Raw genomic sequence first — 23,243 nt, 5'->3', positions numbered from 1 at the left:
AAATTCAATTCTGAGTCCTACAGTGTTAACTAGTCTATAAAATTTCTTGGTGATGTGCCATGATAGGATATACCTTAATTGACAATCACGTTTTGGGCTAAAAAATATTTTACAAACAAAAGAAATGTCATTTTGTTTCAAGAAAAATTTATGAGAAAATGTTACCAAACAAAAAATCTTATGATCATGATTCACAGCCTCAAGGTTTTGCATATTAAATCACATCTTTTATGTTAGATTTTAAATTTAGGAACGTTTTTATGGTATGTTTACAAATCATCAAGTATTTCCTTTATACAGTTCATCAAGATGCAAATTGTTCACTATATATTATCAGTTAATTATCTACAGTGACATGTTTTGACTAAGTGCATGAAGATCTATATATGAATCCCTGCAGTCTTCACATTTAATTCACATCTTAATATGGTACGCGTTGTTACATGTGCACAATATAAAAAAATAATCTGGCATCACACAAAAAGTGATCTAGCTAGCTTTTGGTTGTCTAACTAATTTAATAGATACTAGTCTGTTCACCATCTGCGTTTAATCTATTCCATACTGTATTCTTATGACATGCTTCTCTAAGATTCCTCTCTCAAACAGTGCTCAGGAAACTACATTTACATTGTTTATAGAATAACCAGTCACTGTTGCCAACACCCCATACTCTTGGTCATATTATGGTAAATACTTTTATCAAAAACATGCCTGCAAACTGATCAAATGTCAGCAAGTGCCTTTTTATGCCCCAACACTAAAAGAGGGGGTGGGCATATAGATTTGCCTTTGTCAGCCCGTACGTATGGAGCAGAATTTGGGTATTTATTCATTTGACTACTTGTTGTTTTCATTTGCTTAAGTTTAAATCATATTCCTACAAATTTGATTCATCTGTGAGTAAATCAAAGTTCTTTACTTAAATATTTATTTATTCTTTCTTACTATGTTTATAGTAAGTTGTAATATTCTAAAGCCAATGCCAGTACTTCATCTTAATTCGTTTAATTTAATATTAGATACCAATAAATTAGTTTTTGTTTTAAACATGTGCTATTTCTACTTATTTAAAAGAAAGTGTGTTTTCTCGAACTTGTTTCTTACAAATGTATTTGTGCAACTCTTATTCCCATTCGATTCACACTGAAACTAAATTTGTATGTAGAGGCTATAAGAATTGTTGTTATAGAGATTTATCCATATTCTAACTTTATGAAATTATTAACATTAAACAACCTTAAGCGAAATAAAACTGACTCATTTCAATAAGAAGAACAGCAGAACAAATAAAAACTAGAAACCACGTGATTAATATTTGCTTTTTGTGTCCTAGCTGGGTACCATACCTAAAATTCTAGCGCAAAATCTTAGTGACGGGAGATAACTCATGTATCGCTTCGGTATTTTCCGTGAGCACAAGGTGTGAGGATACAATGCTACGCGGCGATTTAATCCAAGTTTATATCAGCAACATCATTCTTGTCAAGTCAAGTCAAGTCGTTCTGCAGAGAAGAATATAATAATGTAAGTAGCGTTGCAAGCATGTAAGTAGCGTTGTAACAGCATGTAAGTGATGTTTCATATTTGTACAATTTTCGATAACCGAAAGAGGATTGTAGAATCTCAGCATTCGTAGCATTTTCGGATAGGTCCTTTCGGATAACCATCACCTCACATGTAACAACGCGTACCATATTAAGATGTGAATTGTCATGGTTACTGAAAGTAAATTCCTTTCAAATATATAAGTTAGATTAGAAATTCACAACAAGATCCTCATAGATGGCAAGGGGGAAGAGCAGTGTGCACATGCAGCTCAGTAAGAATGGTATCCAAACCAGCACGCCAGTCCCTTTAAGTGGTTAAAATCAGTGTGAGATGTCTCGGGTTTGATTCACAGCCATTCAGTCCATATTCATTACAAGGCACAATATGCATGTCTGCCATTTTCTTATGAATATTGTTGAGTCAATTGGTCGAAATCAATTTATTGACAGTTAAAACAGACCATTGTTAACAAAGGTGCTCGTCACATTGCCTGGATACAGTTTTTTATAAAAAAAAAAATATTTTTTTTTTTTAATTTTAATTATTATTTATTTTGGTCGAAATAGTGAATATATGTCATTTAAAAAATTATTCCACAATTTTTCATGAAAGAAAATTAGTATTTATATATTATACTAATTTTCTTTCACGAAAAATTGTGGAATAATTTTTTAAATGACATGTATTCACTATCTTGACCGAAATAAATAAATAAAAAAAAAATTAAAAATAAAAAAAAATATTTAAAAAAGAATGTATTACTGTATCCAGGCTATGTGACGAACACCTGTGATTGTTAATTTTTTTTTTATTTCTTTTCAACTTTCTTATCACTAGCGGATCCAGTAGGGGCGCACCCGGCGCGCGCCCCCCTAATGGCCGTGGACCTATGATTTTTTTATACCCCAAAACGCTAATTTTCCTCGCCTGCTTCGCTCGCGATTCATCTTATACCAAATTTTACTTGAAATATGTAGAAATATGGTCAAAATATGCTACAAAATGACTTATACTCAGCACTTTCAATGGTTTTTACCCCCCCCACCGTTGACAAAGTCCACGCCCCCTCTAAGGTCAAATCCTTGACTTCCACTGCTTATTTATGTTGCAATTGGTACATAAAAAACTACTGCACATAATTATTACAGTTATTTAAAACAATTGTTCAAACTAATGTTGTAATTGTTCGTCATTTCAGGGACAACCAAATTACTACAGTCAGAAGGGCCATTTATGACCGGATCATTAATGTGGCTAACAATCTTGAAAACGACAGACTGGGCAATTATGAGGTTGAATTAGATAGCATTCTGACTTATCTAACACAAGTGTCATATCATGAAGATGTAAATCATGTAATACAACTCTGCCTGAATGCCTTAGAATTGCTGATGAATGTAAATGACATCAATACCGCCAGCTCATCGCAATTACCTGTTGAACAGTTGATAACTATCAGTCCAGGTGGAAGGGGCAGACCATTCATTCATATTTCAGTTGAAGTTCTTGAATTCTTCATAGAAAATGGATTCACAATAAAGAATATGTCTTCATTGCTGTCAGTAAGTGAAAAAACAATAAAAAAACGATTGAGTGAATTTGGACTTTCAGTACGCCAAACATACACTAAATTAAGTGATGAGGAATTAATGGCATTTGTAAGGAGAAAGATAAATGAATTCCCTTCTATTGGGTACCGGAGTATGAGGGGTCATCTATGGGCAGATGGAATAAAAGTGACAGAAACACGTGTCCGCAGCATCATGAAAGCTGTGGACCCTCTTGGTGTTCTTGTGAGAAACGCTCTGTGTTCAACATACAGAATAAGACGCAGGGCCTATTCTGTACGAGCCCCAAAAGCCTTATGGCATGTGGATTCAAACCACAAGCGGATACGGTAAGATAAAGTAATATTAGAATTTTTCTATATATTCCATAAAAGTACAGATTTACTGCTCTTTGGCTCACCTGGCACGGAGTGGCACACAGGGGTCACAAGCTTTACAAGTATATAGTTATGAAAAGCCTGGATTAATAATTATCAGTCATTTTTGCTTTGGCAAAAACAGTCATGATTTATAACCTCATGTTAGGGCGATAACATATTTACCCTTAAATCTTTCATTTCACTATTTTTTTTATTTGATGTATTTGCATTGACTGAACACTTAAAGGTTTATATATTGTCATTGAATTGGACCCAAGTCCATATTAGATAGTAAGGAAGACACAACTTATGATTTCTCTAAATCACCATTATTTTGCATATAGTATATACAAGTTGATCATTAGTACATATTCAAATATATGATCTTTAAGTACTAAAACATTATCTTATTTAAGGTGGCGATTTATATTTCATGGAGGCATTGATGGATATTCTCGACTGCCGGTGTACATTATGGTGGCATCAGACAACACCGCAGAGACTGCATACACTGCATTTCGGTCTGGAACAGACTAGTACGGTATTCCGGAGAGAGTAAGAACAGATAAAGGGATGGAGAATATAAGGATAGCCGAGTTCATGTTAGAGTTAGAGAAACATGGTTTGAATTCAGGATCACACATCACTGGTAGAAGTGTACATAATCAAAGGTAAAAAGAACGTTTTGTTGTATTGTTAAACCCTTACAATTTTTACAAAATATACCCTCTCTCTTGCAAACTTAATCTGTATGGGGTGTACATCGTTGGGTCTTTTTGTTGCAGTATAATACAATGAAGTTTGTGAATCAAAGTTCTACAGATAGAACATTGAAAGTTGGTAGAGATTACCATCATAGATAAAACTCTAATTTGTGTTGAAATGAAATGAAATTCCTGAGTTATGAGCCCTTAAATTTTGACCTTTTTTCTATATATTGCAATTCTATAGTGCATAGTTTGTGGATCAAAATATTTATACAGTTTTTCAGATTAGTTTGTGCATACACCATAAAATAAACCCGAACAATGTGCTCTGAACAGGAACTGTACTGCAGAGTGTATAAAGATTATCATTAATAATTTATTCCTAAATTATACTTTTAACGATGTAAAAAAATTACTGAAGGTCATAATTATGATGTTTCAAATCTGCTCAGTGTTTGAAGCCAAGTTTTTATATAGTTTGCTAACCAAAGCACGCTGATCATGGTAAGCTATTAATGCTTCCATGAGCTCGCAGTTTTTATTGAAAGATGGCTTGTTCTGAAATATGTTCAGATAAACCATTTAGAACTAATATTTTTTCAATTTAATATGGCCCATAATGACATTAGTAATTGGGAATTATGGAAATATTTTTCAGGATTGAACGGTTTTGGCGCGAGCTATGGGATGGCTGCACCAAAACATACTATGAGTTCTTCTCAAGAATGGAAGATGACGGACTACTGGATGTTGACAACGAAGTTCATCTTCTGGTGTTGCATGTTGTATTCTTGAGGAGAATGCAATCATCTATTGATCAGTTTGTTGATGCAGTTTCCAGACTGCGAACTGAACACAACAGAACACCACTGCAGCTGTGGATATCTGGGCAGCTTGAAGACAGAAACCACCATGAGAATTTATCTGCTGAAGTAAGTAGATGTCCTCCAGGTGGGATTGTATGTTTAAACCATTTGGTATTATCACTTTTTATGATTTTTTGCTAAAGTAGAAAGGTGCTCCTTAGAATACTTGTGTAAGTGCTTCGTTGCAATACGAATACACCAGCCAATAAATAAAAAGCAAAATGCCTATAATTGTCATGCTTTTGTGGTATACAGAAGAAGTTAAAGTTTTGCACCTCTTATCATTGTCATTTGTCAACGAACATGTGGACTTGTGAAGTTGTAAATATGAAATAATTGTATTTATTTTTAAATAGACACAGAAGATTGTTTGCTTTGAGTACTCGTGACACTTGCAACATGCAGATGTAAAAATGACCTCTGTCTACAAAAAAAGAGAGGAAAAACATCAACTATTCATAAATCAATTGTACATTTTCATTCCACCAATTTCTTTTATATCGATCTTTTTCAGGATCTTGAACTCTATGGAGTTGATTTTGACTGCAATGAACCAGTGTGTGACAATCCTGATATTGTGGTGCATCCCCTGTTGGAGCTAAATCCAGATCTCATAACTGACATCAGAAGAATGGCTGACAGAAATATTGAATCACCATTTGAAGTTCAGACATTCATAGACATTTCAACATATCTTTCCAACTCCATTCAATGACTTGTTATGCTCCCCGTGAAGTCTCTGGGAAGCATGTAGGCCCTGCGTTGTCACGTTTGCACGTGTCTGAAACTCATGTAAGGACCATAACTTCATTGTAAACTGTTTTTGAAATTACTATGTACAACTGTTCACCGTGATGAGATGATGCGTCTTGTGATAGACCCAGCTCTTTAGTCCAAAGGTCATACTTAGAGGTCAAATGCTAAAAAGAAAATTTATTCATCAGGTCCAGTTCACAACAGTCGAGGGCTTAGTGCAATACTGTTCCAACTGCCTTCTTTATTCATATACAGTTAGAACAGTATTGCGTTATTTGTAAAGGGATTATGAAACAACTTGGCACAAATGTTTACCATGATGAGACGATTATACATGGAGGTCAAACACTATAAATGTGGTTTATTGTTCGTGTCTGGTTCATAATTTCACTTTTATGCCCCCGGCATATAGCAGTTGCATTGTCCGGAACGTCTGTCTCACTTTCTTCTCCGCCATAACTTCTCAATTCCTTGATGAAATTGCTTGCACAATTATTTACCTTTACAAGATGATGTGTCGTGTGAAGACTCAAGTTTGTACCTCCAAGGTCAAGGTAAAATTTTAGGTCAAAGCGGAATGTTGCAGGGACATCCATGTCACTAACACATCTTGTTTGTAATGGGAATTTGAAATAACTTGGCACAAGAGTTTTTCGTGATGATTTGTTGCGTAATAAACCCAGGTCCATAGCCCCAAGGTCAAACTCATCTGCCTATATACACTTATCTTTAAGACAAAGCGCAAAATCGAGAAGCATCCACTGGCTATTCCAACTCTTGTTTTTCAGTATACATGTATGTTATTTATATTAGGACATAACACAAGCATGCACATAGCAGTTGATGTTTAAATATGCCAATATTCATCTGATGTAATGTATTAGGTGTTCCCTGTATCAATTTGCTGCACAAGCATATCTTGATACAACTTATTTAAGCTACATTGATGAAACTCGAAATGTTAATAAATGGCCATGTATGCATTATTTCGTTTTCTTTTCTATAATGAACTAGTGGTTACATTGGTAAAGGTAATGTCACTGAAGCTAGAATGTGCAGAATAAAAAATATACCAAAACTTTTGAATAAGGAACTTTAATTTCTATTATAAATTCCCTCAGATTCACTCATCCATATCTTGACTCTTTAAATTTTAAAACAACCATATTTCCAATGCATTCCAATACCGGGTTTTACAATAATACCTATTTTTTTCAAAATTTTTGTAATGATAATTTTTATTTTCCACTTGAAACAAGGATCACATTTAATGTCACTACCATTGAAAGACTAACCATGTTGAATGTCAATACCATTGTTAGATTCTCTATGTGTAATTTCACTACCATTTTCACACTGATGAACTCCATATACTATGTTTATCATATACTACTTTTGTACAAACTATGAAAGTTGTGGGTTAAAAGCTGTTCAAAGTTATTGCAGTCCAGTGAAAAGTCCTGTAAAAACTAAAAAACCAAATGGTAATGACCTTGACCTTTGTTATAATGACCCCAAAATTACTTATGTTTCCTTCACCTGATGTACTACCAATATAAGAAGTAAGTCCTGTTTTCAAGATTCAATACAAACTTTGAAAGCTTGTGGTAAAAAACTATTTGAGTTGTCACAGTGTAAAAAGATGGTCAGACAGACAGACAGACAGACGAATGAACAGATACAAAGTATATCATCTACCTGTCTGCAAAGGATAAAAGTTGTGGGTTAAAGATGTTAATGTTATGGCAGTATAAAGAAGAAAGTCCTTTAAAAAGGCTTAAAAACAAAACAAACAGGTTGTGATTCTGTAATCTTGACCTTTAACATAACCCCAAAATAATGGTGGTTGTCCTAGTCTGATATACTACCAATGTACAAAGTTTGAAAGCTCTACGTAAAAAAAAAACTTTGGAGTCTTTGCAGAACAAAGAAGTAAGTCCTGTTTTCAAGATTTTATTTCACTCAGTCTCCTTGTCTGATATACGACCAATGTACACAGTTTGAAAGCTCTACGTAAAAAAAAACTATATGACTTATTGAAGCACAAAGATGTTTTAAACATCAATACTTAAGATAGAATTGTGCTTTAATTTCTCAGAAAATGCAATAATACTTAAAATAGCCTCTTATCTACCACATTGCAACTGTTTTCCAGAAACATATTCTTAATTCTTAACCAAAATTTACAAGGCCCATTTATACAACAGTGCTTAAATTCACACTATCACAATCACTACATGTAGATGTTTATGCTTATTGACATTGAAAAAAATCGATAATATAAAGCTACAATTTCGAAAGGCAACCTTTGGGATTTTACAATTGTTCATATGTAAACTGCTGAAATGAAAGGTAGGTGAGGTGTTGATCACCAAAAATTGTGTGATGAATCGTTAATAGATGTTAATGCAAAGGAGTCAGGTCAGAGTTAAATTGTGCTATACAACAGTCATTCAAGCTAATCCAAAGCCTTCAGCTTCAACAATGATACAAATCAGATGGTGTTCAAGTTTTTCATAGTTGACAAGTTCTTTCGTTCTTGTGAATATTATTGATGGTGCACATGTATTTACATATGATAATTGATTAGACAAATGGTCGAACTCCATTTCTCCAGACTTAATGTTTCTGGGCAGAGACCTGCATCCTATAAGGGCTTGCAGAACATCACCAAGGTTGATCGTAACCTCCTTCAATGATTCTTCGGAGCTATTCATCTTCACCCAATCTGTGGAGATGGCTCCATCTGAATAATAATAAATAAGGTATGTACAATGCATGTAATTATTAGTTTCTTTTTTGGTAAAGCAGGGAAGTACAAAAACATACATTTGGAGGGGTGTTGCCCACATTTTAACAATTACTTCTATTAACAAGGTGTATAACTTATTCATATGTAGTAATCAAAACATGAATTTTGTTAACCAATGTCATTACAGAAAATGCAATCAGTTCAATGAGACAAACAAGTCCCGTTATGAAAACATTTACCCACTTTCAACTTTCTTCAGGAATTTGCCGAAGTTGTATACGATCATCTCTTCATCTGCCTTTTCATGCTCTGACTTGGAGAATTTTGGCACAAAGAAGGCTAGCACATCAGACATTGAGGTACTCTTGGTGTCGCAACAGAGAAGTGCCCGACCATTCTCTCCATGTTTTGTCAGCAGCAACAGCATGTCATGTAACTTTAGACCTGTGAATACAAACTACTTTTATTACTGTTTTTTTACATGTATTCTGAGAATAAAACAACAATTATTGGTACTATAAACATATTTGTTTTTAAGATACATATGTCATAAATAAGTAAAATTAACATAAAAACTGGGTGCTTTACTCTTAACATACATATATTATTACACATTCATTATTTGAAATATTAAATGCCACATTCACAGAAACCTTTAATGTCAAATTTGAACACATTTTTGCAAAATTAATAACAAATTAAAATTTGTTAATATTGATATCTGTAATATCCACATTGCAGAAAACCAATATGTTTTGTTTGAATTGCTATGCCAATGGAAACATTATTTCAGATCAGATATCACAAATAATGGAATACTAATATTCCAGTCTGTAGCTGTACCTGGTTAAGAAAAATGATTAAAATGAAATAAATACTTTTCAACAATGTAATGATTTATGTAATATGTCTGATGCAACATCTTGTTTACAATTCGCAGCATCTTGCTTACAATTCAAATGAACTAACCGAAATTTAGATGTACCTTCAATGAACTGCAGCATAGGGGGGATGTACTTGTAGAAGCAATAATAAAATTTCATGGTATGGATTGCGCGGTCCCTATTGCTGACCGACAGCAGTTGCTTGTAGCCAGATGCTTCCAATAGATGGCTGTGTCTTTCAAATACGTCCCCTATGGTTTCTTTAGTGGCAGTGGAAATCTGTAAATAAAGTTTTTAATACAAGTTTAAAGCAGCTATCCAGAATAAAGCAGCTATCCAGAACATTCTATGATTTATTTTAAACATTTGTTGGAGCATTCTTATGCATATACATGTATATAAACAAATACAAAGAAATGTTTAATTCCAAATCATTAATCACATCTTTTTTTTTCGGTCTGGCCAGAAGATCCTTTTGATTTACCCCAATTTGATTAAGGCGACTTTTATATGAACATACAAATCAGTTAACAAATTTCAATCAAGGCTATTATTATTATGTAAAAACTTCAGATTTGAGGCAGTACATTTGATGGCACACTATTTTAACCCTAGACAATTTAACCCAATTCCCATTTGCGTAGGTGTACGAGAATGTTGACAGAATGTAAGATCTTTAATAGAATTATTATTTAATATTACTATAAAATAGAATTCGGCTACAATAGAACCTGGAAATCATCTGTATATACACTGACACTCTTGGGCATAATATGTGTTCTTACTTCTTCAATAGCAGCTTTGACCTCTGCATTTTGAATGCAACACTCTGGGATTTCTTCCGGCTCTTTGTTTTCAAGGATGATGTCAACAATTGTCCTGTTCAAGTTTCGAGGTCCAGGGTGACCATGTAGTATGGCCATTGAAGTGGCTTTTCCCATTAGTTGGTAATGTTTCTTCTCAAGAAGATCAGCATTGTAGCTGAAACCATTATCTTCAAACACAGGAGATGTTTCAAATAATAAGGAGAAGAACTCTCGTGTGAGCCCCCCACTGTCAACCCCATCTTCTCCAATAAATTTTACATTAAGTTTTTTCCCCCAGTCTTTTATGTTGCCATTTGATAGTTCCTCCATTGCAGTGTTATTAAAATGGCGTCGGACAACATTTATAGGCCATGACCCTTCCAACACCATCTTGTCAAATCTGTCATTCAGTGCTGACTCGAAGTCGGTTTGTGGGTCCATCAGGCTGCAAACAAAGATGCATTATCTATGTAAATGAAAAAGGCACTTTCCTCACAAGTCTCAAATATTAACTTTGCATTGTCTGCCAATTTGTATAAACCTTGTAATTATTATTTTGAGAGTAAGATAAAGTTGCCCTAGACATAGATTCATTTTTCTTAAAAAACATAAAATTTGCAGTTAAGTAAAACAAGGGGGGCATTGGCCCCAAAGGGCTCACCTGAGGATAGGTGCAATGAATCAGAACGGATTGATTAACTTTGAGAGAGGGTTATCTATGTATCGTTCTTGTAAAGTTTGGATAAAATCCATCACACACTTTAAAAGCAGATATTGTTTGAATTTTTTCAAATATGATTCTATGTGACCCATGTGACGGAGCAAATTATGACCCAAGGAGTATAATTTGAACAATCTTGGTCGAGGACCACTAAATAATGCGACATACCAAATATCAAAGCGCCATGCCTTTTAGACAAGAACATTTTTTAAGTTTTCATTTTGAGTTTTTTTTCGCTCCTGTGACCTGTCACTTAATTACACAATGGAACAAAACAGTTTGAACAACTTTGGAAACTGTGTGTCACCAAAGGATCACGATGTACGGCGAAGGACACAGGGCGATCACAATAGCTCACCACGAGCACTTCATGCTCAGCTGAGCTGAACTAGAGCTATCACTAAATGTGATAAATACCCCCACACCTTTTCTTACAATATTCTTAAGCAAGACATTAAAATCATTATTAAGATGTACCTTTCACTACCCCCAGCTGTTATTGTATCAATTCCGCACCCTGCTGCATGTGCTTCCAGAACATTCACTTCAAAACTGCCATTGCAAACTGGACATACACCCATCTCTTTTTGTCTGAAATAGTAAAGATGAATATAAAGGCTTAAAATATCATAGAAATGAAATGCCATTTGATTTTCAGTTCTGAAGTCTCGTGCCACAGTTAAGGCTGTATGATACTGAAAATATTCTGTGTCGGATTTCATTGAAAATGGATTTGTGTGACGAACGATGTCTTAACATGTGTTGTTTTTTTTTTTAATTATGAAGGACTTTCACTGTCTAGTTTTTCCAGAATGTTCTAATGTTCCTTGGATGTGACTTAAATTACAATCATGAATAAAATATTTCACTGACCACCAATCTGAATAGTCCTTTATACGTCAAACTGTTTAAGAGGAGATGTTGTTTAAACTTTTCCTATAAAACTCTTATGTAAAAAAGTTGTGTGCCCTTGGGCATGGTCAGTTTTGAAACCATAGACATAATTTGAACAGTCTTGATAGAGGACAACTACAATGTAGGTGATGCTACAGTAACAAACAAAATAGTAAAGCCCCAGGCCTTAGCTTGTTACCCCCCCTCGGGCGGGGCCAATTTTTACCCTAGGAGCATAATTTGAACAATCTTGATAGAGGGCCACTAGGTGATGTTATATATCAAATAACAAGGCCTTGTGATTTCAGACAAGAAGATTTTTGAGGTTGTGCTCAGGTGGGCTAAAATCTAGAATGATTTACTGTCTAAAACGTCTGTAAAATGCAAAATACAAATATTTTCAAGATAGTTTGATAAAACAGAAAAAAACTGTATAGATCAGCTAGAGGCTTTATAATTTTTTGTACCTTACTTCCTGTATCATACAGCCTTAAACACTTTTTGGTTTCAAGCCATATGTTATGGCACATTTAGCTACCAGTCTACACCCATGCAAAAGCATCATAACAAACAACAATCAAGCTAATAATTTTAATTCCATCTAATGGAGGCTTATCTTTTTGACCCCCTCCCCCCCCTCCAACCCCGAGATTCAGTGAATTTCATAATTCACTATTTTCAATGATTCAAAGATTTTCTTTTTTTATATCAATCAGTATTATTAATAACATTTTATATAGTTTTACTTTTATTTTAATAAACCTCCAATGTATTTATCGGGACACAGTATGATTACGAATATAAGTGCAAGATAAGTAAGTTTAAATTGCAAAAATGGACCCGAGGCACTAGGGTTAAGCTGAAGAAGAAATTCAAATGCTGTTGTACTCCAGCGTATGAAGCCCCTAGGGACTTACAAATGGAAAACTACATGGAGAAAATTGTAACTGAACTTAGGAATGTGCAACAAAGAAAATACAAACAAATAACTTACAATAATAACTGACAATACAACCATGGCAGCAAGTGTGAAGACATATAACTTATGCGCTGTTCCAGGAATAAATAGGATGGGGTGAGGTGTGTGAATGACTTCCACTGTAAGTAAGGGGGCACTACCACCACCACCACTGACCCATCCAACCGAATTCCAAAACAACACATGCCAGTTTACATTGCTAAATTACCCCAGGCAGCACAATCGTATCCAGTGCATACCCTCACTTTAAGCAATAAATGCATTGGTGAACATTCCAAATCTTGTCATTATTTTTCCTGGAACAACCCAAAGGAACAAAAACACCTTACTACCCCAAAACCAGGTTTTCAATCGAAGGTAATACATGACAAAGTATGTAAACTGGTTGAAAACCTAGTTAATGAAAACATAACAAAAACACTTAACATTTCTGAGAAAAAAAATTACATAGCTAGTTCTGTACAGCTAGATCCTGGAGCCTGTTTGTTGAAAACATAATTTTAATGCATTTTTCATGACATGGCTAATTATAAATAACAAACACTTGTTATCTATTCCTTAGCATGTCCTTAACAGTATCCATATATATCTGTACTTTAACAGTGATCTAGAATGAAAGACATAACTTTAAATAAAATTTCAAAGACAATGACAACTTTTATAACCAATGTGACATTTCCAAATGGTAGTTGACTACTAACACTTCTGAAATATAGAGTCTTAAAAATAGATGGGAAGCTTTGAGCAGTTGGTACACTCATTACAAAACAAGACAGGGATATATCATAATCATATTCAGAATATCAGGCTTCAGGTATTACAGTTGCAGAGTGTTACACTTCCTTTTTCCATGTAACAAAAAGGGCATTGTTTCCATGCATTACAAATGCATATCAGACTAACATAGATACTCTACGATAAGTTTTGTTAAGGTTTTGTAAAAATATATAGAACTGTGAGCGATTTCTAAATTACCTTCAAATTTGGTATGGTTGTGTTTTATACACTGAAACAGCTGAATGAGGAGGAGATGAATGGCACTTCTTAAACCTTCTTACCAACCAATATGTATAATTTAAAATTTTGAATTAACAAAAAAAATCTTACACAGGCAAACTGGCAAACTGGAGTCTGTGTCTGAACTTTTTCTTGGAGGAGACATTTCCTGAAAAAAAAAAGAAAAGATAAGTGCTTATTTTTAAACAAGCTAAGTTTATGTCAAGATTTTTTTTGGTAAAAGGGGAACAACAGAAATGCATGTAGGCTTATGTTCAAATGATACCTGCCACAGGACCAAAAAAAGCACACATTTTATTAGTCAAAATAAAATCTAAACTTTTAGATTGAAGAGGTCCAGATTTTATTCACAAAGAAACTTGAATCATATTTTTGGGTCATATGTCTGTAGTTTAAGTGAATTTGTAGGATTTCCTCTCGCTTAGTAAACATAGGTTTACAAGAAAAGCAAGCAACATATTTTTTATAATCACACTTAGTGTTGGGAATCAAAGGTGCACATGTTTTTATACATTTTAAACAACAACTTAAGCACAACACTTATACCTATTCCGTAAAGTAACACCAAATTCATTAAACAAAACTCTTAGCATTACACATCTCTGATATCTTTAATAATATCCTTTCCTTTTTAACCAACCATAGGTCAAAAATAGTAGCAAAAAGTATACATAATATGTTCATAGATCTCTCACATTAGAGGTTAGATTTAAAATGTTCACATACTTTCATTATTGATAGATGTAAATATCAACCTATTTCTATACAATTTAGCTAAAAGCTTCCCAGGGTGGGGACATACGAATTAGATGGTTTGAAATAAGACCAGATGTTGATATTTAGGTTTACCAATTTATTGCAGCCATCCACATGATCCCGTAACAGGGGTAATGGAATGTTTTCCCCGCACTCCAGACATGCCTCACTTGGTTTATCCCCGTCCATTTTAGTCTTAAAAAAGATTACATTATATATAAACAACCAGAAAAAAAGAAAGTATTTTTTATCTCTGTAACAAGAGGTCATATATAGCTTTTGTTCATATGTGTATCAGTGTCTTGGAGCTTGTTGCACATGTATGTTTTCGTAGAAAGCAGCCCTCTTTATAATATCGCTCAAAATGGGAGTACTAGGAAAATTTATATTTAAGGCCCTAATACTAAGATACATGTATTTAGTATGATTTTATAAAAAAACTAATCATATCTGCCAACAGAGCAATTTGCATGGCAACATAGCACACAACAGGAAATTTTGGTACCTACTTTTGAATTCAAATCCTATGTAACGTTTAGAATTTATTATTGACCTAAAATCAATATTCAATGCTCTACTTCACTAATTAATAATCAAATCATGTGTAGCATTAGCCCATTACCACAGCTCTGATTCAAAAGAATTCATAGATAGACAGGGATGCCCAGAAATCAGGTTTAGCATTAACTAGGGTCTTGTTGGTAACAATTAACTCCCAGTCAGGAGGGACACAGTCAAGTATGTTACTATACTTAATTTAAACAGAGCCTAGAATACTTACACAAGTTGTGATATCAAGGTCTTTTTGTATAGGCCTAAGATAGCAAACTGCTGCCTGCAGGCAGCTTTCATCTGCTAGATATGTTGAAGTGAAACCTCCAGGGGGCATTGGTATTACTTCAAGGGATATCCGACTTCCAGGAGGTGTCCTTAGAAGTTCATAACCCCCACATGCCTTTAATTTCGGGAAGGCATTTTCCAACGCAGTGGTAAAGTCCGACGAATTTGTTGACTTGACCATGGTTAGACGCTTCTCGCCAAATCCCATGGAGTACAGCCCATATTTTTCTTCCCTGTTTGGTACCGTTTCCTAAAATAACAAATGAAGAATAATCTGACCCAAATACAATAGTTGTTTATTTACAAAATAGTATGACACGGCACCATTAAAACTAAATTGGTGACTTATAAATTAGCACATCATCACAGTTTAGGCAGCTCAGTTAGTATAACACCTGGAGCAGGAGGTTCTGGCAAATAACAGTCACGGTGAAACTTCATCAGATATTTCGGAGGTAAATTTGGAAAATCCTATCAATTAATATTTTTCTGCCATTATGTCCTGTAAAATGGTTTGTTATAAAACTGCTATCATGAAATACCTTTGCAATAATAATAAGAGCACAGAATGACATTTAAAAAAGTATAATTTTGGCATCGTAGTAAATGTCTCTTGAAAAAAATTAAAATGTCCTTCAAAAATGCCATTCAATTAAAAATTGTCCTGTGAATTTTCACATGTCAAATTAGTACTTTGGTGATTGAATACTAGAGTAATGCCACAACTCATGTTAAACAAGAGGACCCTGAGGGACCTGAGCCGCTCACCTGACCCTTCTGTCTGTGCTAGATTTTGTCCTCTAGGGCAGTATGAATTGTAACCAACCATCCGTAAATGTTAAACACCAAATATAAAAATCTAGACCTTGTAGCTGAAGATATTACAAGTTTTCCTAATATAACTGTGTAAATAAAATGTGACCCTCATGGCGGGCCATTTTTGACCTATAGACCAAATATCACAGCTCTAGACCTTGTAGTTGCAGGCATGGAGATTTTTAAATATTTCCTTATGCATGTATCTCTATGTAAATCTTCGCAGTGGGGCCATTTTTGACACCAGGGGCATAATTTGAACAAACTTGGTATCATCACTAAATTATGATACATACCATCTATTAAAGCCCCATACCATGCAGATTCAGACAATTTTTTTTTATAAGTTTTCACTTCGAAAATCTATTTTTAACTCCTGCTGCCTTTTTGTACCATGGACGGGCACCATTTGAACAACTTTGAGAGAGGGTCATCCAAGGATCATTCTTGTAAAGTTTAGTGAAAATCAGTCAAGCGGTATAGGAGTTGTCATTTTAAGAAATTGTTGACGACGGACTAACAGACGGGCGGACAGATGACTCGCAACGGACAGAGTCCTTTCACAATAGCTCACCCTAAGCATGTTGTGCTCAAATGAGCATAAAACAGAAATGAATCATATATTATGCAGCTTAATTTTGAACATAATGCTTTTCATTATTACCTGTTTGCATCTGGGAATGACAGCAAACTTATGTGTCCAATATGACACCGGTTGTTTTTTTTCTGGCTGTCCAACTCGCCCCCCTCGACGTCCATAGCTCCGTCTGTTATATGGTCCAAATAACGATCTTATAGCTTGGACAGGTGTAGAGCTGGTTGAAGTTGTACCAGTAGATGGCGGTACTGTGCTTGCCACAGTAGTTACCGGTGATTGCAGCAAATTTGCTGCCTCTCGCAGCAGTTGGGCAGCTCGGATTTGTTGACTCATGTTGCATCTATAAATAGACAATAAAACATATTTTTATAAATTGTAACAGCATTCTATTTTTATAGGCAGCCTATGAATATATATATAACATATGATCTGTCACATTTTAATAAATTCAGATTCTGCATATGTGATGTATCTGTAGATATCTAAACACCTCTAGGGGTAAATATGTCTCTAAAACGGGATCTTTAATTTTACAAAGGACTGCTGTGTGAACTGCTTTTATTTCGTTTATCAACTGTTGTATACGATTCGAAACATGAACAAACATTAATTATCTACACACTGTCCTGATGACACTTTGTGTGAACTGCTTTTATTTCGTTTATCAACTGTTGTATACGATTCGAGACATGAACAAATATAAATTATCTACACACTGTCCTGATGACAGGAAAGTGATGAATTCCAAACATTGATAAACACATCTCTAATTTGAGTTTATTCTTACTTTAAGTCTTGATTGAACATTTTGCTGACAGTGAACCATAGCCACCTGCACTTGTCAAGTTAGATAGACAAAAATCTTTGCTCTTTTGTGCTAGAGACTTTTGACCTCAGGTTCAGCAGAAACACCATCAAGGGTGCATAATGGCAACGGAATTTCATGTTCACCTTAGAAGAGTTTTTAAGGGCATGAAAATTTACAAAGTGATTGGCATGTAAATTTACAAAGTGCTTATCTTTTGTTCAAAAGAGAGCGATTATTGGTTGATAAAAATAGATTATGATTATGTACTATAGATAACCTTGGATAAAACCCAAATTTATGAAATTATCCAGAGGCTATTTACTCAAGATATGTTGAGAGAAGTTTAGACTAATTGCAATGAGGTGCACATAATTTCCCTTTTTCCTATGCTTCCTTATTTATGACTGCTTGTGTACATAAGACACAATATGTAAAAAAAAGTCCTCCTTACTTTGAAATTCATACGTATCTTGACACAGATTCCTGCGTCCCGTAAACCCCTGCAGTCTTAAAAATTGAATTTTTATTATGCCCACCAACAAAGTAGGAGGCATATAGTGATTGCACTGTCTGTTCGTCCGTCCCGTTTCGTGTCTCAGCCATAACTTCTGTAATATTGAATGGATTTGAATCAAACTTCACAGAATTGTAAAGCACCATGAGAAGGTGTGTCGCGTCCATCTCTCGGGTCCCCAGGCCCAAGGTCAAGGTCACACTTAGGTCAAAGTTAAAATTTCTGTGCTTCGTGTCTTAGGCATAACTTCTTTGCTATTTTATCGATTTAAATCAAACTTCACAGAATTGTTAAGCACCATGAGAAGGTGTATCGTGTCTTACTCTCGGGTCCCCCGGTCTAAGGTCAAGGTCACATTTAAAGGTCAAAGTTTACCATTTTAACATTGGCCATGACATTTGAACTAGTACAGGTAGAGACTTCATATTTGGCATGCATATGTATTTCATAAAGCTTCAAATTTTGAGTTGAAACATGTCAAGGTCAAGGACATCCTTCAAGGTCATAGGTCAAATTGATGTCAGTGTGCTAGGGGGGCATTTGTCTCTTACAGTGACAGCTCTTGTTTCATATTTTATTTGATGAGCTATATAAGAAGTTGTAATTCTCTGTTGCAGAAACACTAGAAGAATATGAATGCATGAAAGAAGATGAGCACGTTGCTGTGACATCAACTGGTAGAGTGGCCTCATCAGGTTTACCGCCAACTCCTACAGAGGCACCAAGTACAGTAGCATCAAAACAAAAAGATTCTGAGTGGAAAGTCAAAAGCTCTGTCAAACGTAAAATGTGGACTGAACAAGAAAAGGCTGCAGTCGATAGAAGACTAGGGAAGTACTTTGTGTCTGAGAAGCTACCAGGAAAGCATGAGATAGAAGAAGCAAGACACAATGAGCCTGTTTTATTAAACAGGGATTGGGTACAAATAAAAAGCTTTATCAAAAATTGTAAAAGCTCGAAACGCAAACTGCCAAAAATGGACAAGTGACCATCTAGTCATACAATCTGAATACAACAGCAGCAATTACAGTTTTTTTTTGAGGTACCATCTGTCAAACAGGTGTGACAAGATGACACTGTGTGGAAAAACATGAGATTAGAGATTCATGTGGATTCTATTTGTTGAGAAGTAAATGTGAGATTTCCAAAGATCAGGCATATCAAACTGTGTAGACATAATCCTTTTGCCCATTATTGCCCAGACTTGTGCAAAACAAGATTTTAGTGATTTCAAGCAGTGTTAATGCTGACCAGATACCACACACAGACAAAGCTTCTGGCTCGGGTCAACATTAATTTGAAATGCCTTGTTAATGGAAATCTAACTGTGGCAGTCATATATTTGGACTTGAGTTATGATGATGATACTTGTATGTCATGTAACTTTTGATAAAATGTTTATTGTGGATTAGCTTACCTAGTAGTTGATATTGATTATTTGAAAGTGTTGTCACTAATTTTACAACTTTCGTAGGAAAATCTATTATCACATAATTATCATTGAACCATCTTTATGGAAGAAAATTGTATTTCTGCAGTCCTTTATTTATGGCACTTCAAATTAACAGTGTCTATGATGTCTTCAACATGACGTAATTTGGTATCCCGTTACATACAATCGTTGAAACACACTGAAATTGCAGACTGTGGCGTACGAAATATATACACACAATTTGACAAACAATGGAAGTACCACATAGGATCGAAATGTGGGAACGTCCGTCCGTCTGTCTTTCTGTCTTGAAAAGTTTTTGTCATCCATAACTCTAAAAGCGTTAGTATTACAAACTTGAAACTTCATGGATGTATTACTCAGGGTGGGAACTTGTGCACCTGGGTATTTTCATCCAACTTAAAATAATATTTATGGAGTTATGGGCCTTGATTTAGTGAAAAAACGGCTTTTTTGACAAAGCGCTAGCGGGGGCATCTGTGTCCTATGGACACATTTTCTAGTTTGTACTAAAAACTATAACCAATTTCCATGCTATTTTGTACATCAGAATTCATTCTTTTGTGTTTCTAAGCTACGAACTTTGACTGCTCGACTTTTGACTGCTCGGCCCACTGTCAGGATTAAGTGACTGTGGGGTGTCCATGCCATTGTGTTTGTTGTATGGGTACTTTTATATAATGGATTTTAGAGCTATAAAACGGGTTCGACAAAGTATTGTGACATAGACTCCAGCCATTTTTGCAAAACCTTGAATTGAATGAGAGTATTCCTGCACCGTCACGGACACTACATAAGTGATGTGATTTATGAAGCAAAAAAGAAGGCATATATCCATCTCTTATAACATATTTACCCCTCACAGTTTATTGCTATCATGCTAAGAATTACATAGCTGGAAAAATGACCTCATATGCATCTCCAATTGTATCTAGTCTGCACTTTCTTTTTAAGTCCCACATTTTGTGGGCTTATTGCAATAAGGTTGCAACTCCTTCACTTTTGTGAAGGAGTAACAACCTTATTGCACTGATCCCACCGTTTGTCGCCTCACATGAACTAATGAGAGATACTGTAGATCCTGGAAGTCTCCTTTGTAAGAAACATTTTGATTTCTAAACACGGGTATCAACTTCATGCAGCACAGAAGTAATGCAGAAAGCTGTCCAATGACTTTCTGGATTACTTTATTACTGTATGAAGTGTCAAACATGGAAACGAGCATCTCGGGGGCTCGGTGCAATATGGTTGTAACTTCTTCACATAAGTAAAGGTGTTACAACCCTATTGCACTAAGCATGAAAGTTACAACCATAATGTAATGATTCAAGTTCCTCTCTTTACCTTTGAGTTGAAATTTCAACTTGGTTAAAAAATTAATGATATAAACTGCAATTTTAGCTTGTTCTCGTGCAATTAATGGTTCAAATCTGAGCAAGCATGATCCTATCCTGATACAAACAACACAACAAATTTATCTGTAAACTTTCAAGCATATTTGTGTTCCTGTAAAGGGTAATTTCCATGGCTGTTTTCATTGTTGGTTAGGGTTTTGTATGTGTAAAATTCTTGTGGTGGTTTGAAAGGCATTTTGTATGCTTAAAAATCAGGACCTGTATAGCGAAATTGAATGCAAAGAAAGATGAGATTCGAGACCAAACTTGACGCATGGCTCAAAAATTGCATTTCACTTTGAGCATTGAGTCTTCATTCTAGGGGCAGTATTCACAAAGCTCCTTTGGAAAATTTTACACCTAAGTGAAAATTTCAAATGCAAATTTCACGTTCCTTTTCTATTATACTTCAATGAAACTTTGCTTGCTTGTGTTTTTTACAAGTATGCAAAGTTTTATTGAGGTATTGTGGGTAAAAATAGAGAAATCTGCATTTGAATAGTAGCTTTGTGAATAGGGCCCCAGGCCAAGCATTCATAAAGCATCTTGAGATGAATATTTCATCATTTTTGCACTAAGCCCAATAAATAACCTTTCCATTCATATTTAATACTATATGGGATTAGTGCAAGAAGGTTGTAACTCCTTCACATTTGTGAAGGAGTTACAAACTTATTGCACTATGCCCGCGACTAGTGTATGAAGAACGGGGTAAATCAGGAGAGTTTCAAGCTACACAGATTTCCAGAAAAGTCACTCGTTGATTATCTTTCAAAGTTGGTTTTTATGCCCTATACCACTAAAAGAGGGGGGCATATAGAGTTGCCTTTGTACCCCTGTCCGTACGTACGTTCGTCCCGAACAGTTTGTGTCTCGCGTAACTCAAAAAAGCGTTTTTTCTACAGACTTTAAACCGTATGGATATAATATTCAAGGTGTGAACTTGTACACCTGGGTATTTTCTTCCGTCCGAAATTATTATTCACGGAGTTTTGGACCTCTATTTTGTGAAAATATGGCATTATTGTGAAAAAGCGGAAGTTTAGGGCATCTGTGTCATATGGACACATTTTCTAGGTTATCATGATTAAGCATTTTCTGTCATCAGGATAATTCCCCATATAGGAAAGTCCCCACAGATAGAAAAAAATGACCATGGTCCCTGGAAACGAAGGTCAAATATTTCTACTAATGTTGATAATGACCTTTCCTTGTTGGAGGACATAAACATCTGAGTCTCTTAAAATACGCTATATCTACGATTTGTGTATGTTTTATGTTAAAATAAATAAAATCGAAGAATACCAAGCGAAACTGCTCGTAACTTAATGACTCCATGAGTGATTCACTAAACTTAAGTTTCACTGTTATAAAAAGACAAAAGATAACTTTTCTGATTTTCTATCCCATGTAAAGAAACATCATGCCATTTACAGAAAAAATGCTACCTTACAGATACATATATAGAAAAGAAGAGCCAATGAAATACCTTTAAGATATATGATTAAAAAATGCAATGAAAATAAATTGGTAAGAAAATATGGTTGGAATTAAACAATAGGTTTGCTGGCCCATGGCGGTTTAGAACTTCTGAGTAGTATGCATATTTGATATTTGTCAAAGAAGATATTATGGCGGCCGCTGTCTCGGCTCTGTTTCTTTCTTTAAAACACACACACACATAAACATGTTCTTTGTTATAGTGTTTGAGAACTCAGATATTCAACTGAATCATATTAAATGTTTTTTTAAAGGCCTCTCAAAGTTGGCAAGCATTGACATATTTAGCACTGTCCTCGTAATGCCGATAGGTTAAGGGGTCCTCATTTCCTTATAAAACATTGACAAATAAATAAATGGCAATTTCATAGAAACCAAAAATAGAAACAAGATATAATAAACATGTTCTATATTATAGTGTTTGAGAACTTAGATATTCAACTGAAGCATATTAAATGTTTTGTTTAAAGGCCTCTCAAAGTTGGCAAGCATTGAAATATTTAGCACTGTCCTCGTAATGCCGATAGGTTAAGGGGGTCCTCATTGCCTTCGAAAACATTGACAAATAAATAAATGGCAATTTCATAGAAACCAAAAATAGAAACAAGATATAATAAACATGTTCTATATTATAGTGTTTGAGAACTCAGATATTCAACTGAAGCATATTAAATGTTTTGTTTAAAGGCCTCTCAAAGTTGGCA

General features: G+C 34.8%; 1 protein-coding gene across 1 annotated transcript; it reads right to left on the bottom strand.

The window, feature by feature from the left end:
- Positions 1-7,935: 7,935 nt before the first annotated feature.
- LOC128244508 (uncharacterized) lies at positions 7,936-17,067 on the bottom strand. The gene is made up of 10 exons (XM_052962509.1): positions 16,937-17,067; positions 15,398-15,689; positions 14,710-14,811; positions 13,951-14,008; positions 12,782-12,791; positions 11,448-11,561; positions 10,229-10,694; positions 9,545-9,722; positions 8,803-9,003; positions 7,936-8,553 (listed from the first exon to the last, which is right to left on the bottom strand). Exons 1-10 carry the CDS (start codon positions 17,029-17,031, stop codon positions 8,261-8,263), a joined length of 1,809 nt encoding a protein of 602 aa, XP_052818469.1. The 5' UTR covers positions 17,032-17,067; the 3' UTR covers positions 7,936-8,260.
- Between the last annotated feature and the right edge of the window lie 6,176 nt (positions 17,068-23,243).

Source organism: Mya arenaria, chromosome 8 (assembly GCF_026914265.1).
Source record: "Mya arenaria isolate MELC-2E11 chromosome 8, ASM2691426v1".
Taxonomy (NCBI): Eukaryota; Metazoa; Mollusca; class Bivalvia; order Myida; family Myidae; genus Mya; species Mya arenaria.
Note: the sequence above shows the minus strand (reverse complement) of the source record. Positions and strands in the feature narration are given on the sequence as shown.